The 17,157-nt window shown below is 42.0% G+C and overlaps 2 protein-coding genes across 4 annotated transcripts in view; one reads left to right on the forward strand and one right to left on the reverse strand.

Moving 5' to 3' along the window:
• LOC105835462 overlaps positions 1-14,615 on the reverse strand; it is a 37,207-nt gene extending 22,592 nt beyond the window's left edge. The window contains exon 1 of the mRNA XM_012678765.3: positions 12,115-14,615. Coding sequence (XP_012534219.1) covers positions 12,115-12,265 — 151 coding nt within the window. The 5' untranslated portion in view covers positions 12,266-14,615. The remainder of the gene's footprint in view (positions 1-12,114) is intronic.
• The window catches only part of LOC114254674, a 111,000-nt gene that overhangs the window by 90,832 nt on the left and 3,011 nt on the right, over positions 1-17,157 (forward strand). For 2 of the 3 annotated variants that reach the window (XR_003625994.2, XR_004964988.1), the window contains one exon: positions 9,720-9,946. The gene's annotated coding sequence lies outside the window, so the exon portion shown is untranslated. Of the gene's footprint in view, positions 1-2,228; positions 3,716-9,719; positions 9,947-17,157 lie in introns of those variants that run through there. The other variant, XR_004964989.1, reaches the window with a different exon arrangement.

Below are 17,157 nucleotides of genomic sequence, written 5' to 3' on the forward strand. Positions count from 1 at the left end.
GATGATTTTTAATTGCACCTCTCGCATCGCGGCCTTTTGTCCCGCTATCCCTTTTTCCCTTTCGTGGCGACGCGGTGCTCGACATCGGCACGATAATAAAGTCCCTTCGGGACGGACGGGGTATACACAATTAGCGCGCTTGTGACATTCGCCCGTTGTCTCTCGGATGCCAGCGAGAAAGAGGAAGAGAGAAAGAGAGGGAAAGAGGGAAAAAGAGAGAGAGAGAGACCAAGGCTCGCCGGTCGTACCGCATAACCACTCAAATTCGCAGCGAGAGGTAACTCCGCCGCGATTGTTCCACAATTCGTTTCGTGCGGCCTGTGCGCGTGGAGATCCCATCCAGCGCGATATAATATTTGCTCTCTTTCTCTCCCTCTTTCTCTCTCTTTCTCGCTCCCTCTTATATCTTTTATTACGTTTCTCGCGCTCAGAAGGCTTCCTACACGTTTTCCTACTTTTTCCCTTTAATTCCTCGTATGTCGCATGTGTGTTCCCTCTAATTGCGTGGGACGCAATTCGTAGGATGAAAGAGAGATACAGAGAGAGAGAGAGAGAGAGAAAGGGAGAGGGAGAGAATTACGACGCGCGCATGCGAGAGTTTACCTCGAGACTCGATACTCTGTACTGTGTTTACTATAGCAGATAATAACGAGGTAAGCGGGGGCTTTAACCCTCCTCGTTACGTGCCGGGTCGCAATTATAATTTTATTGCGGAGGAAACGTGGTTTGCCGTGGCTCCTTCTTGGCCGGCTAATTTCTCTCCTCCCTCTTCCTCTTTCCTTTTTTTCCCCTTTTGTATAACTAACGCGTTCCAGCAATGACAACGACGACGCTGACGACGACGACGATGATGGTTGCACCTACGCACATTCGCATTTTATGTTCGATCGCGGCGAGAAAGGGCTTCTGCTATCGGACACCGAGTGCTGTCCCTACACGGACGTTTTCGTCGCGGCGCTTTCGAAAAGCATCGTTAACGACCTCCGATCCGGGTCAAATGCTTCGCTCTGCGTGCCATACACATGCGCGCGCGCAAGCAAGCAACGCGTAGAAATCCGCAAACGCGTGTTTCTCGCGTATCGCAAGCGCGTTTGAGCGAAAGCCCTCGTCGGCCGTCGACCGCAACGCGCACTCGAAACGTAATGCATACACGTGCATGTGTGTGTCTGCGTGTATGTGTGCGCGCGTGTGTGTGTGTGTGTTCGTTTGCGCGCCCGCGGGCACGCTTGTAATTCGATTATTAATTTAATAATCAATCATCGACCGGGTACCAAATCGCATTAGTGACGCCCGGTTAAATCACGTGGACCGTGAAACCCGGCCGCCCGCAAAATGATGAGAAAAAAAAGCTACGCGCTTGTTTTATCCCCATCGCATCAGATGCTACGCGATGCGTGTATGACGTTTGCCGATTCGCGGGGGATTAAACACTTTTCGAATTCGATGAAAGAAATAGTCAGTGATGTGCGCGCTTCGGAATCTGTATGTGCGTGTGGGGGAGAGGGGGGGTGAGTAAGAGGGTGGGTGGGTGAGTCACAAAAATTCAAAAAATTATGGGGAACCGATGGCATCAAGTTTTGATATCAAAATTGTAGTTTTTAATTAGAGAGAGTATGATAATCCAATGTTTCATGATAAATCAAATAACTAAATACAACGCGTATAGAGTTTGTTTAATGATAAATTCGATACGTTAGAACTTGTTGTTATTGTTGTTGTTATGATTAGGTTATTGACAATGAAAACAAGCAGTTGATTGGGAGTAAAATTATTTCTCTGAGAAAAAAGTTAATTGAACAGAATGTATGGTAAAATGATTTTCGATCATTCTAAATATTTAAAATATCAGATTTAATATTTTACAGCTAGAATGTTTGCTAAATTTATAAGGATATGGTTAATACTTTTTGGAAAAAATCTATAAAACGTTTAACTTATTTTCAGTAGATGTTTCTTTCATTAAAGAGTTGATTTTTTTTTAATATTAAGAACATCTGTATACAACGATCTTTATCCTGTCTTTCTAAAATAAATTTGACATTAAGAGGACAAATATAATATAATGCTGAAACCTTAGTTCTTGCATGTTCTTTGATCAAACGCTTGGAAAATTCATCTTGAGACACAAGTGACTCATCCTGTGCAGATGATTATTTTTTCTGTAAAAAATTTTTTCTTATTTCTTATATTTCACGAAGTATTAAAAAGTATTTTTATTTTCATTTTTTTTCAAAAATGTTTTTCCAAGTAGTTGCAAATTTTTGTAACGCAATATTAATAATAAAATCCATTGTTTAAAATGTAAATGTAATACACCTTCAATTTATATTTATTTGCATATAAAAAACGTCATTTTCGGGTTACTGAATAATTCAACTTTTTGGACAGTCGACATTTGAACTTTTTTTGGTAGTTTAAAATGTTAACTTTAATGTGTGAAAGTATTTTTCTTTAAGCTATTTAAAAACGTGCACTTCTCTGACTTTCAGTTGAGTATAACATTTTTGTATAATCTAAAAAATAAACAAAAATAAATACTTTCTAGAAGAAATACTTTTTAGATGTTAATGTATATGTGTAAAAGTTAATAATTTTTTATACTTGTAAAAGTGATTAAAAATTAACAACAAATGCGAATGACTTGATAATATCTAATAAAAAAGAATAACAATGCATATTAAGTGTAAAGTTTAGGTAATATTCCTTAAGATGTTAGATTTAACTTAAGTAGGAAGATGTAAGCAATAAAGAAATTAAGTTTAAGTTTGCTTACACACACACACACACACACGTTATGCCTTAAGTTCTTAATACCGTGCTCGGTTGATCCGTGCACTGCTTAAGTTTTTACTGCTTAAGTTTTTCTATATACCACGGCCCTAAGATGAAACACCGCGGAGGTCTGCTATCACGTAGCATCCCCAACTTCGATACGCGAGACACGCCACGTGACGTAAAAAGGGATTGTTTTTCACCCGTCGTCGCGCCGATTATGTCGCTCGCGCGCGGGAACGTGCGCCGAAATGTAGTGGCCCTGGCAGTATGCATGCCTGATCGGACGGAGAGGGGGCTTTTAAGCGAACGCGAGATCGACAGCCGAAAGTGGTGCTCCAACGTGCCGGGCCCGCATCGTCGCTCTCATTTTCCTATTGTTTCTGCGAGCGACGTCGAGCACGCGGCCGAATAATAAATGCGATCTTTCCCTCTTGCTCTCGCTCTCGCTCTCCGTCCGCGGTCATGGAAAATCCCAGTTTTGTGGACGTGGACAATGGCGATCGAATGTACGGACCAAAATGGAGTTTCTCCATTATACCTCTCTTTCCCACCCGCGCGCGTTGTCAATTACGCTGTCGCGCCGCTGCCGCGTAGGTAGATAAGGGAGAAAGAGAAAGAGTGGAAGAGAGGACCCGTCGTCTCTTCGGCCTCAATATTTTTTTTTCCCCTCTCGCTCTCTTATTGTTCTGTCTCGATTATGCTCGAGAAAACCACTCGATTAACGTCACACGGGCACGCGATTATGACACGGAGCGCGGAGCTTCATTAACGTGTCGACGGCCTCTCCACATCGCGGATCGGGCTTCGAGTGTTTCGTTACGCCTGGGCAATAATATGAGATCGCTTTCAGGAAATCATCCGTTAGAATCTTGTGGGGATTCTGTGTTGACGCGTAGAGAGCTCGCGCGCTTCCATTACGTCAACAAGACAGAGACGAACGGTGATGTATTATTACACTTTACAATCTGTTTCGTGACATAATTCGTTTCATATATGCACAGAGGAAAATTAGTATCAAATTAAAAAAGTCAATATAGTCTGTTTAACAAATATTGCTTCAATATGTAAACGAGAATACAAAATCTTCTTTAAAGAATTTGATGTACAGGATGTTTCGTCGGATGTTTTCGGGAGCAATTCAATTATTTATAACAACAAAAAATGCTAAAGAGTTGTTTGTTTTGAAAAGGCAATATTATGATAAGCAGGATTTTTTATTTATTTATTATTTTACGAGATTTTCAGATTATATAAACATTTTTGTAATGAGATGACATATTTTTATTATATAGTAACGTGGTTTATAAAAAGAACGAATAATCACATAGAATATGTTGACCTTAAGTTAACATTGCATATAAAAAATCACATTTTAATGTGAATTGAATTTTTTTAACTACGTTAATAAACATATCATATTTTTAAAAAAATTTGATTAAGTTATAGGAAATATTCTGTATAAGCAAAAATATCAAATCTTTTTTAAAGAATTTGATTATTTTAAAAAATCCATAAAAGTAAAATATTACATTTTAAATAATACATATAATTATTTTGATAACTAAAATATTAAAAAATTTTAATTCTTGTTCTGGTTTTAAGATATTTTTTTCCTCTACATGAAAATCATTATTGAATAATGAGAGTATGATTTTCTTAAAATTAAAATTTCTTTATGTAAACAAATATGTATTTAACGCTATATGATTTTATGTTAATACTTATACTTTGAAAGTAAAGATATTCCCAAAAAGAGAGCGATCCTTTTTATTGTATATTATTAATCTCGTTGTCAGGAACTTATTATCACTGTGACAGCGGGTTAAAATATTTCGAGTGAATTTCTACGCGTTACTTAAGTTTGTATTGCGCGTCCTCTTTTCATTCCATTCAGAATTCGCGGGACACGGAGAGTTCAAGGGGGCGCGAGAGCGACGTAACGCAAAGTGCACTCGTCTCGATTACTGCAATTGCATGCAGCTCACGAAACGCCGCGCGCCGCGCCGTGGTGTCGGTGTCGTCGTCGTCGTGCGCTTAGTTCAATGGGACGAGCGCGCCGCGCAAGAGAGGAATGATGATCGATAGGCTGTTCACGGCGACACGGCCGATTACGATAATTAAGCGCGGAAACAAATATGAAATTAATACCTGCGCTTGTCCGTCATGAAACAGTCCCATGACGCTGTTTAGACGCACACGACGTGTGTATGGGTATGTGGTGTTGCGTGTGTGCGCACGTACAATAACGACTGATAATCGCAGGTATTGGTTTACGCGCAGCTATGTATTATGGGTACCATTGTTAATTGCGGCCATTGTCGAGTGGTCAGGTATTCCGGCGTTCGTCCGAAGTTAATGCCTCATATTTTCGATCGGGTGCGCATCACATGGAGAGATAGGCACCCGACCGCGGAGGGTCGGAACAGAGAGAGAGAGAGAAAGAGAGAGAGACGCGCGGACGAGGCAGAAACGAGACAGAGAGAAAGTACGCTATTGTGCGTGTCGATTGAATCGAGTCGCTTCGCATTGTCAATTCCGACCGAGCGCGACTCGTTTACTTCGAAACTAACGGCTGCGCCGCCGCCGTTTAAAAATCGCTTTCACCGCGAGCGAGATCCGCGTGTACGAGGGGCGCCTGTTGTTTTTTTTTTTCCTCTCCCCCTATGGATTCCCGACATATGATATCGGATCCGTTGGATCCGATACGATATGGCAGGTACGAGTAAACGCGGTGGCAAACGATCCAGCAAGATCCCTAACGGCGCGTGCGAATACATGTGTTATGTGTCTTCCAAGGTAACGCAGGTGTATGACTTGCGTATGCAATTGCTTGTGCAATTACACGGTTGAAGTGTCGCGAATTACCCACCGTCGAAGATTCTCCACTTTGCTCGACAGCCGATTGTCCCGACGCCTCTCTGACACACTGACTGAACACGCGTTATCTCTATAGATCAGTTCTGTGGTTAGCAACTTAAACATGGACACCAGCTGTTCCGTCGATTCAATCTCTCTGATGGGGAAAATAATAATCGCGCCGTGAGTCTTCGAAGAATAACTTTAATCAGTCAAAAATAATTGATGAAGTATAAAAATATATGAATAGAAACGAGAAAAATAAATATATAACGAATAATCAGCGCGTTAGAATAATCCCTCCGATATAAGATTGGCGTCGCGGACAAAGTTACGTAACCGACAGTCAACGTGTTAAGCTGTCGCCTCGGTCGTGCCACCCGGGTGTTTTAAGCGTAGTTTCGGGAGTTTCCCGGGGCCGTTTAAGTCTTCGACGGCGCCTCTTTCGAATTAATCGCGAGATTGGATTTACGGTTCGCCGGTGGCGGAGAGGGGGGGGGGAGGAGGGGGATTATCTTAGGAGCAGCCCGGAATCATCGTCCTGCGGGTCCCGGCGCAGGTACTTCCCCGGGCGGGGAAGCCATCTGTCTTATTGCCGATGCGTGCCGCTCTCATCCTTTCCGTCCCCTCGCCCTCGCTCCTTGCGTGTTTACGTATGAAAATGATGCACTCCAGCGTGATGGGGCTCCGCTTCCCAAACGCGCGCTCGACTACGGAGGGTCCCCGACCGACGACTCCGCGCGCACGCGGGAGTGACCCACATTATGTGCGCCCCCCACATTACCGCCGCCGCCGTTATTATCCCTCCCCCGCGCGCGTTCGAAAGGCCATCTTGCGAGATCATTAATCTCGCGATACCTACACAGAAGCCCGCCATTAGGGGGAATTATATTTGAGAAGCGCATTATTTTACGGACGAATACCTATAAAGGGAGGGGAGGGAAAAAGTTCTTAGGCGCGTCGGCTCATCTGTATGTGCACGGGCGAATTATTAATTTTCCGAAGATCGATAATTCGCCGCTTCCCTCTTCCCCCCCCCCCCTCTCTCCCCAGGGAAAAAGAAAACGCGTGAAAAGAGCGCTGTCTAAAATAACAGACGTGCATGCGCGCGTATGTGTGTGCCTGTGTGTGAATACGCGCATCCGTAAATCGCGAAGAAAAGAATCGGAACGGACGCTCTTCTGAAACATTGAGTTTTTCGTGCACGGCGCCTTTCCTCTCGAGAGTCGGACAATTGTGCATTATGTATGTGGAACAAGTCATTTTATCTCACATTTTTGGAGTACGTTCGATTGAGACGAGGGGACATCTCCCGCGAGATTTATTCGATATGTGCATTCGTAACGTTATAATCAATCGCGATCTAATTCAAATCCGCCGGATACGAGCGTCGGACGTTCGGCTGTAAAAAGCTTGCTGTATAGATGCGACTATATAAAATGCAAAAGGTTGTATCGCGCTCTCTCTCTCTCTCTCTCTCTCTCTCGATTTTATTATGTGAAACACAAGCTGACGCGAGTCGTTCCGTCTGTGTCTGTCCCTCTCACCGGGGCGGCGGCGCGGCGCGGCGGTGCCTGCAATATTTGTGCACTTGCGTACGTACGCCGTGCACGGAATGTTATTAAGCATGATAATAATTCGAGCGGAATACCGCAAACCCCTCGTATAGCGACCGATCGTAGCGCGGCGATAAGAGCGAATTAATTCCCTTGATGCTAGCTTCGCTAGAGCGCTCCTACTCACGTCACGCACGCACACAGCAGTTTACATTCCTCCTCATCTGTTCGCGGGAAACTACAAGAAGCCGTTTGCCTTTGCCCCGGCTTCTATTGTTGCGGCACAATTTTATTAAAACTTCGTCAGACCTCTCGACGTCGGCCCCGATTCCCGTGCCGGCTCTTCCCGGCATTAAGGAAAAACTCCTTGGAATCGATACTCTCTTTAAAATTGCATTCTTTAATTGACCGAAATAATATCTCGCGTTAAAAGTTGAGAAGGTCAGGCGAGCCGAGTGGCACAGATGTAAAATAAATAACGAGATCCTGCCTCAGGTGCATTTTAATCTTAAGACGATTAAACGTGCTGCAAATATAGAACGAAATATTTTCGCGCGGTACAAATTAGAGTGAGGTGCGAGATTTTTGTGTTGAACACTGTACTTTTTCGCCGCGCGCCGTTATCTTTAATATTTAACCTGCTCCTCGTACATATTACGGAAGTACTTGCAGTCCGTACAGTTGAACACGATGAAACAACTTTTGCCATCGGGTTTGCGATTCTCTCCCGGTCAGCGCGTTCGCGCGGAGTCACTTGTACTCTCTAATCCGCGGGCATCAGCTCGAATCCCGCTCGTTAATGCCGCTAAAGAGGCGCAGCCAGATGAGGCTATCGGCCGGCCACTCTTGAAAATACTGGCGAATAGGTGGATATAACAATCAAATGTAGCTACAGTTAGCAGGTATTACCCAGTAATCTCGCGTGACTGCGCCCTTTCCAACGCTCGCTACGTATTATCCGTGGAAGCGGTACTGCCGTGTCGCAGCTCATCAATCCGTTCGATAATAAGTTTTAATCAACGTATTAATTGTTAATTACTTTAACTTTGTGAGCGTACCTTTGTTGCGGTAGCTTTCGGATGTATACGTATTTATCGCTGGTTGGATTGATTATGTAATGATTATGTAATCCTCCGATTCGCGATAAAATTGACGAGATTTTGATTTATCAATCAATTATCCAATTTGTAAGTTATTAATAAGTTCCTTTCATTACTCATTCATTATGATATGTATTATGGATCTGTTCGATATAGATTCCGATCAGAATTATTTCCTTTTTCCTGGAAAATATAATAGAAATCTGGGAATTGATTCTGATCGGAATCACAACATTCACATTCCAAAGAGTTTCATGACACATTGGGAGATAAATATTTGATATTTGAAATATAATTAAATATTAAAATAATTATAATTAAGAGCTTTACTTTTATAGTTTGTACTATTATTATTGTAAAGTTAATAAAACAATAACATACGATAGTTACATTAACAAAAAGTAGTTACTATTAAATAAGATAGTTATAATTTAAATATAGTTGACACAATAAACTATAATTTATAATTATTTTTATGATGGCAATTATATTTAAATTGATAACATTGCAATAATTTTTAAATGTAACACATTGTATATTATTATTACTAACATTACAGCAATAATAATTAGAAAAATGGAACTTTTAATTATTAAATATTGCAACTACTTCATAATTTTATAATGTTGGTCAGGCTGTTCGTTTATTTGTCCGTTTTCTTAGAAACGCTTAACTTTTCTAAACTTTGTTTTCGTTAGTAAGTACAAGGACCTTAACTTCATCGAGGTAAGATGAGTCAGATCATGAGTCAGATCAATTGACTGTAGGGTGATTAAAAATCAAGGTCAATAAAATTTTTTAACGCAGTTTTTTCGCTTATAACCGTTTTTTGCTGTGTTATTCATATCCATTGCAAAATATTTATTTTAACATTTACAAATATCAAATACTTTTTTTCTACGTATACATTTCATAAATATTCCACTCGTTCTTTATATACTTTTTATCATTTGTGTTTTTTAGAGATAGATGCAGAAAAAAAACATTCTTGTTTTGAAAGTATTTTTTAAATGTTACATACATATTAAGATTACATAGCGCATTAGATAGACATAATTTATTTTATATGAAGAGTTTTATATAACTTTATCACGAAAAATATAGTTTCATTATTCAATAATAATTTATATATATCAAGAGAAAAATTATTGAATAGAAAATAACAATATTTCAAGAATTTTAAAACTTTTAAATACTATGGTTATCACAACGCCGGTATAATATTAAAAAATAAAAATATACTATTTTGCTAAATTTTAAGATTTTTTAATTCTTTAAAAAACATTAAATTACATAAGCAAGATATTATCATTTATTTCATTTTATATTTCTGTTTTTACGTGAAATAAAATAGATTAGTTTTAATTTAATATTAACGTTTGATACTGTTTTTTTTCTGTGTGATACTATACATTTCAATTTTTGTTTACAGAACAGAGCAACACAAAGATCGGTATTCATATAATCAAAACTTGTATTTAAGATCATCTTAAGTCATGTCTTAAGATATCATCGGCCAATCACAGAGCCGTATTAACATCTTAAGATGTTGTTTAAGACGGTCTTGAAATAAGATGCAAATATTAATACCGGCCAAAGATCTGTATCGAGGGAATTTAACCGGCGGCTGGCATCGGAGACGATTTCACGAATGACATGGTGAGTCAACCAATAGTAAGATTTTAATGAAGCCCAAAGCCCACCGTCCCTTTCCTACTTTGACAAACACCGTCTGCGGACGTCTGAGATTACGCGTTTGAGCGCGATATTCTAATGGATGGCAGCAGGCAGCCAACCTTTCTCGTGCATTTAGTCGGATGGGTTAAAACTGCGGTTATTTGCAGTGCACTTCGATCGAATTGGCTGCCGTTTGCATAATCTCCTTCCGTTGCCCGCCGCGTTGCATTCGTCCACATCCATGCGCGCTTTTCTTTTACCGCAGCTCTCTCGTTCTCTTTCTCTCTCTCTCTCACACACCCTCTTTCCCCGTTTCCTTCATCTTTCCCGAGCGTTCTTCTTTTTCCGTCCGGTCGTACCTTCCATCCGCGAAAACGATCGCGCTTCTTTGTCCGAGGCAGGCGGGGAAATTTAGGTTCCCCGTACGTGCGATCGCGCCTGATTTATAAATGTCGATCGATCGAGTTTCGACACGACGGATCGTTCACCTCGGGGGAAGTTCGATCACGGTATAGTCGCGGTCAGCGCGGGCGATCGCCGTGGACGAATCGTCTCAATTGTCGACTTCTTGCCCGGATCGGATTTCCACAGATCGACTGCATTTACGTGAACCCGGATCGTCGTCGACGACGACGACCTCGGTGACACGGGGGGATACGTGCGCGGCTTGCCCCGGCGTTCTTAGATGAAAACAAATGACACCCCATGATCGTCCTGAGTTTTGCACGTAGCCGATTTGAATAAATTTTCACGCGGCCGTAAAAATTGCCGGTCTTGCCACTGACGTACTGAAATTGTGAGATTGTTTCCGCAGCGTGGAATAAAAATATTTGTTTCGAGAAATTTATACGCGTCCTCGTCCTCGGTTGGACATATTTTTCTTGAGGAGAAGGATACCCCTTACCCTCCATCTCCCTCCCGGTAAAATAATCTCAAAGCTCAAGTATCGTTTCTTCGCGCGGTTGAGATCCGCCGTTGAAAGGGAGGCACGCAATTTGCGATTAAAGACCGCGCATAAAATTGTCATATCACACAATCACGGGTTTTTCGCATCCCGCGAAACGTGCATGCGTTTAACAAAAATTCACGGCTCGTTTCGCTTTACGTTGCGAATAGCGCGGCGCGGTGCAAAGTAATAGTCGTTGATGCCCACGATAATAACCGTCCGCTGTGCGTATTATTAATACATCTTGGTTACCGGTAAGCAATCTGCGGTACACGTACTATTTGTGACAATTTCAATCGCCGGATGGAATGTGGGTGGATGTGGTAGTCGTGAAATCCGCGGTGTGTTCACGAGCCCGCTTTTACGCGCGAATTACGCGCGGGTTACGCTAAGTTTGCCGCGTTAGATGCAGAACGACACGAAGTTCTTGCCAAATTGCTCGTCTTTCGCTTATGCGCGATCCTAAAATGTATACATATATATATATAATATATACATGTATATATAATATATATATGTGTGTATGTGTGTATATATGTACACGTACATGTACATCATTGTATATCGTTCAAAGTGAAAATTTCCCGGCGGGCGTTCGCTTTAAACGTCGCTGAATATTTATGATCCCAATCTCTTTTCAGCCTACGGTAAAACGAGGTTTACCGCCATAATAGCGATGGGGTGTGCGTGGCGTATCCGCGATGACTTTAATAACTAGTTACCGGATTAATTGCGTCACTTTGTCACCGTTAATTTACCTATTAAGCACTTATCGGCGGAATGACGTATCACGGGCGCGCGGGACAATTATTCATTATGCTAATTGCGCGCGCGGCTCTGCCGTAGATAAACCTTGCTCGCTCTTTCCGATCAAATGCAAATGTCATCGTAACATTTATATCGGCACGAAAAGGAAGCTGTCGCGCGCTACTCCGCGTTATAATTTAAAAGTGAAATCCCGGATTTGCCGTTGCAAAAATCAGACTTATATATCTAAAAAAAAAAATTTAGAAAATCACGGGAAGGATTGAAGGTACGCCGCTGATCAAAGGACGGAATGTAAAATCGTGGCCGACCTTAAAATACCGGAGGGAAAAAAAAAGAAAAGAAAAATTATGCAAGACGAAGGGAGAGGAGGAGGAGGAGGAGAGGAGGAGGAGAGGAGGAGATGTGTCGCGCCCCGGCGAGATTAAAGCTGCCTCACCTGTAGTCAAAGTAGAGCAGAATAGCGCCGACAGTAGTACGAGCTGCATTTTAGTCAGACACTCGCCGCACCTGGAGCCGCACGATTCGCCGCCGTACAAAGTGCCGTTCCACTTCTTCTTCATCCCCGTCTGCACCGTCGGGTACTTCATCGTTCACTCGACATTCGCGTGGCGGGGCGGGGTCCGCGGGGGGTCAGAGGGAGGCGGGGGGGAAGGCAGATAATCGCGGCCGTTTGTACCGTTTGTCGGTTGAAAAAGAATGGGAGTTACACCGCAGAATTTGTGCCGTCCGGGAGATTTCTGCTTAATCGGGTCCGCCGCGGCGGCGGACTCCTCCTTCTTCGTGCTCCAGGAGTGAGAGGGCCGCCAACGATTCGACGACGCCACGTGTTCCTCCCTCGCCGAGGAGATCGTCGATATTTCTCTCGATTCCTCGATTTCTTAGAAGCAGCCGAGAAACGCCCGCATTTGAATGCGTTGATTTCGACTGAGCTAGCGGAATTCGTGCCTGCTCGCCGATTTGTCCTCCTCTCTCTCTCTCTCTCTCTCTCTCTCTCTCTCTCTCTCTCTCTCTCTCTCTCTCTCTTCCCCTTCTCCCCCACGCCTTCTTTGCCGAAGGTGATTCTTCTCTCTTGCCCTTTTTAAGAAGAGTCCGAATACCGATCGCGTTGCTTAGCGCGAAAAAAATTCCATCCCGTGTCCGGATTTAATGGAACGCGCGGAATCTCCCGACGTTCCTCCCTCGTCGTGATTTACTTTCACGCCGCACGATGTTACTCCTCCAATTTGCCCCTTCGGGAGGATCGCGAGCGCCGATCGACCCCGATGGAAGATTGCAGCTGCCTGTACCACTCGCGAATTAAATCAAAATTGAATTATCACGTTGGGCTCCTTGTCCAATTTACGGTTTATTTGTTCAACCAGGAGGTTTTCCATCCCGATTTCTCGAGGCGCGAGCAGAAGCGTTTTTCGTCGCCACGTGTTTTTTCGCGCGGAAGCCGCAATAAGCGCGCTTCAGCCTTCGCGTATCCTTCGCGCGAAAGTAGTTTCGCTATTGCTCGGGCTTAACGATCCTCCTTTTATCGTTCGCCAGTTGTTAGACGGTGTGCAAGCGCGCTATTTCCTCCGTAAACGTTGTCCCGTAATGTTTTTCGTCTCCCGCAACTTCCCCCGGGCGTTCTCTCCCTCTCCCTCGGGCGCTTTCACGAACTTTTTACGCGAAGGCGTCTCTTCCGTTTCGTTTCCCTTCGTTTTTTTGTGGGGGGCGGGGGAGGGGGGAGAAGCGCACCCGACCCGTTGCCCAGGTGCGCGCCGCTCTCTACCGTCGAGCACACACACGTATATTTCCCCGTCAAACGGATATCACTCCCTCACGAGAGGGACTCCACCCGAGACCCCTCTCGTCTTCTCGCGTTGCGAAACGGCCCTTCTTGGTTCCAACGGGCGCGCATTAACGTCGTTCTCCCCGTTCTCCTCGATCCTCGTTAATTAACGACGGGGGACGATTATTCGCCGCGATGCGAACGTCGATGCGAACCCTCGCGCATCGGGTTCCTTCCTTCCTTCCTTCTGCCGGAAGTCGGCAGAGAGTGCTCGAAACGGAAACGAACTCCTTCGACCTTCGCGGCTCGCCAGTTATCGAGAGCGAAACACCTCGCCGCAAATTCATCCAACCGCCGTGGCCGGATTCTCTCCTCTTTTATCTCCCCGTTCCTATTGTTTCCGCTGTGTGCGGTGAGAAGGAGGCGGGCGAGGGGAAAGAGGAAAAAGCGGATCGCCGGGTGATCAGTGAGCGTGAATTTTTGGTCCGCGTTTATTTCGCGGTTCGGTGAGTTCCTCTCGCGGGTCTTTTTTCCTCACCGCTGCGGTCGCGGTTTTTCTAACCGCGGATCGGGCATAAAAATTCCACCCTCCTTTGCGAACCCGAATCCCCGATCGACGCGGCGATGCGGCACCCACGTGACACCTTCGCTCGCCCGGCCACGTGCCGCGATCGCGATCGTCCACCTTTATTCCTTTTCTAACGTTGCAAACTTGGCTCTTTGCGTTGCACGCTCAATCGTCCCGACACGCACATTTCTTGGGTTCGTCACAGTTGTCACTGTATCCTTTTCACCGGTGCTGCTCCACGCGTATCCAATCACTGTCACTCTGAAATACACTCCTCGATTGCAATCGAAGTTCTCGACTTAACGGACAATCCCGCGAGAGTTGTGTGTCGCCATCAAACTCGCGCGTCTCCCGTAGGGATCTCAGTTTTAAGACAGTTAACGAGAAAAAAAAAAGATACGTCGCGAGACGTGTCCGTCGAGCGTCACTCCTCTCCGCGTCGCGTTACCGGGAGAACCGAAAGTTGTGGTTTCTGCGAACACGCGTGAATATACCGTGGCGATTCGCGTGCACTGACAACGAGCACCGGCGCTCGTTGTTGCGGGTTAGCCGAGAACCTTTACCATCGGCAGTTCGTAGTTGACAGAAACCCTTGGCGGGAGCGGTACGACGAATAAGGTGCCACTCCCACCCGCGCATGCTCCACCACCACTCTCCGGATCATGATCCTCTCTCTCTCTCTCTCTCTCTCTCTCTCTCTCCTCCTTTTGCTTATTTTCTCCCTTCCCCCTCGTCGAGTCCTCCTCTTTCTCTCTCTTCCCGCTCTCTCCCCCTGTCCTCCCCTCCCCCCGATCACTCTTACGCATGATCCCCCCATTTACTGCATTTTCAAATCGTTTTCTCTCGCTCCCGTTTACCGAACCGTCTTCCTCCTTCGTTTTCTCCCTGTCGTTCTCTCCCTCTTGGCTACCATCATCGTGTAACCGCACGTGGTGCTACGGCGACAGAGTGGGGCGATCCATAAACCAATTAATTCGGGTAATAAACTCGACCGAAGGGCGACCTATCTCTCCGGACCCTCGGCTGTCCCCGAGAACACGCCGCCGGATCCTTTTAGTAACTTTCTTCGACTTGACCCGCCTTTGTTCGACGTAGCAAATCGGCTTGTCACATCGAACACTATTTCCCTATTTCGTCGAAACAAGCTTAACCCTTTAGCCGCGTATGGTGTGTCAGAAGGATGTAGAATGTCAGAACGGAACGATGGATTTACGAGGCTACGCGGATTTACGAAGCTGTTCCTCCTCTACTTTGTTTTTTTTTTTTTTTTTTTTTTTTTAGACTGCACGCTTAACTAATTTAAAACTCGTTTCACCCACAGCTTTTTGATTCAGCGTAATCAAGTACTCAATATACTGATTTATACGTATAACGATCGTTAAAGAACGACAGTCATTAATGATGAGACGCAAATTACACAACGAAAATAACAGTTTTGTTGAAAATGAGATCTAGAAATAATTGATTTTGTAAACAGTAAAAAGATATTGGACGTTTAAACTGGTTGCTAGAATGTAAAAATTTTTCGTAGCGATGTTATTATACTTGAACGTTCTACACAATTATTTTGATGGTCCAACATAAAATTATTTCTCTAAACGCGTTTAACTAAATATTTTGATGCCGTAGGAAAATTGTTCTTTTAATATATATATTTTGGAGGTATTTAAAGGTGTGGAAGCCTTATTAAATGAAAAATAATTATTGTATGCATTTTGTATTAAGTCGCAATAATATTAAAATAAAAATGGAACAACTTAAGTCGAAATTTTGATTCGCTGTTTAACACTTAAATCTATTTAATATAATAGAAGTTAAGGTATCAAGATAGACATTAGTTTAATTGGTTCCTTTTTTTCATGATAAAACTGGCAAAAGACTTGTTAAATATATAACGTTGATTTTTTAATGTTATTAAAAATTACATAATTAGATCAATCTTAGCAAATATACCGGAATATTTAAAAGAAGTTGTAAAAAGAAAAAAGTTAGGAAAAAATGTCCTTTTGTAATTATTTTTAATTAAAACAATTTTATTTTACAATAAAAATGGAATTTTTTTAAATATATCTTTTTTAATATTATAAGTAATTTTAGTGAAAATTGTGTTTTACGAAATAATTTACATGTAATAATATATTACAAAAATAACTTTAATGTTTAAAAAAATTTTGGATATATTTGTTTAAACAATTATGTGCAAAGTGTCGGAAACATTTCAAACAATTTATTTTGATAAACAATTTATTTAAAAATGTAATTTTTTATTTCTTACACACGGACAAAAAAATTTCTAGATTCAATAAAATTTATTAAAAACAAAGAAATCTATTTTTCAGAATAGTCGAGCAAAAATTGTTTATTTGAAAAAACAAATATTTTTATTTTATTATTTGATTATTAATAATGTTGTTTGATTCAATGAAACAATACTTTTTTCAGTTAATAAAGATGATGTTTTGTATAACATGATACATGGTGCGTGAATGAAATAAATAAAATAAATAAATTCAAACAAATAGAGGAAAAATATTCAAAGAAACCGTTCTCTCTGTGTACGTAAGCATTTTTTATAATTAAAAAAAATTTTTCTGATACTTTGTAGATAATTATTTTAAAATGTATGAAAAAATTTTAAGGTATTAATACAGTTGTTACTGACAAATGAGATTTTTTGTAATTATGTGATTATAATAGTATAACATTGATGAATATTTTTAACACAAAGATGAATATTCTTAACAAATTCTTTATGTTAGTTTTATTATAAAAAAATATAGAAAATTAGCTCTCAAAATAACTCAGCTCAATATTTTACTTTATTCTCTATTACTTATGTACTTATTTAATTAGTAAAATATTCTTTAAGTTTAGCGTTACTATTCAATTAATATACACAATATTTAGAATACACGGAGAGAATTTTCTTCTAAAATTTACCTTCAAAATCTGGTAATTGTAGGATAATGTATTAACTCAAGGAATTTTACTATACTTTTTAGTAAAATTTACTAAGAGTATAGGAAATTTTACTAAAGAGTATGGTAAAATTCCTCGAGGTCACAAATTATTCTACAATTACTAGATTTTGAGGGTAAATTTTAAGAGAAAATTCTTTTCGTGTATAATAAAATCCGCTCAGCTCATAAATT

The sequence above is a fragment of the Monomorium pharaonis genome, chromosome 11, assembly GCF_013373865.1.
Source record: "Monomorium pharaonis isolate MP-MQ-018 chromosome 11, ASM1337386v2, whole genome shotgun sequence".
NCBI classification, from domain to species: domain Eukaryota; kingdom Metazoa; phylum Arthropoda; class Insecta; order Hymenoptera; family Formicidae; genus Monomorium; species Monomorium pharaonis.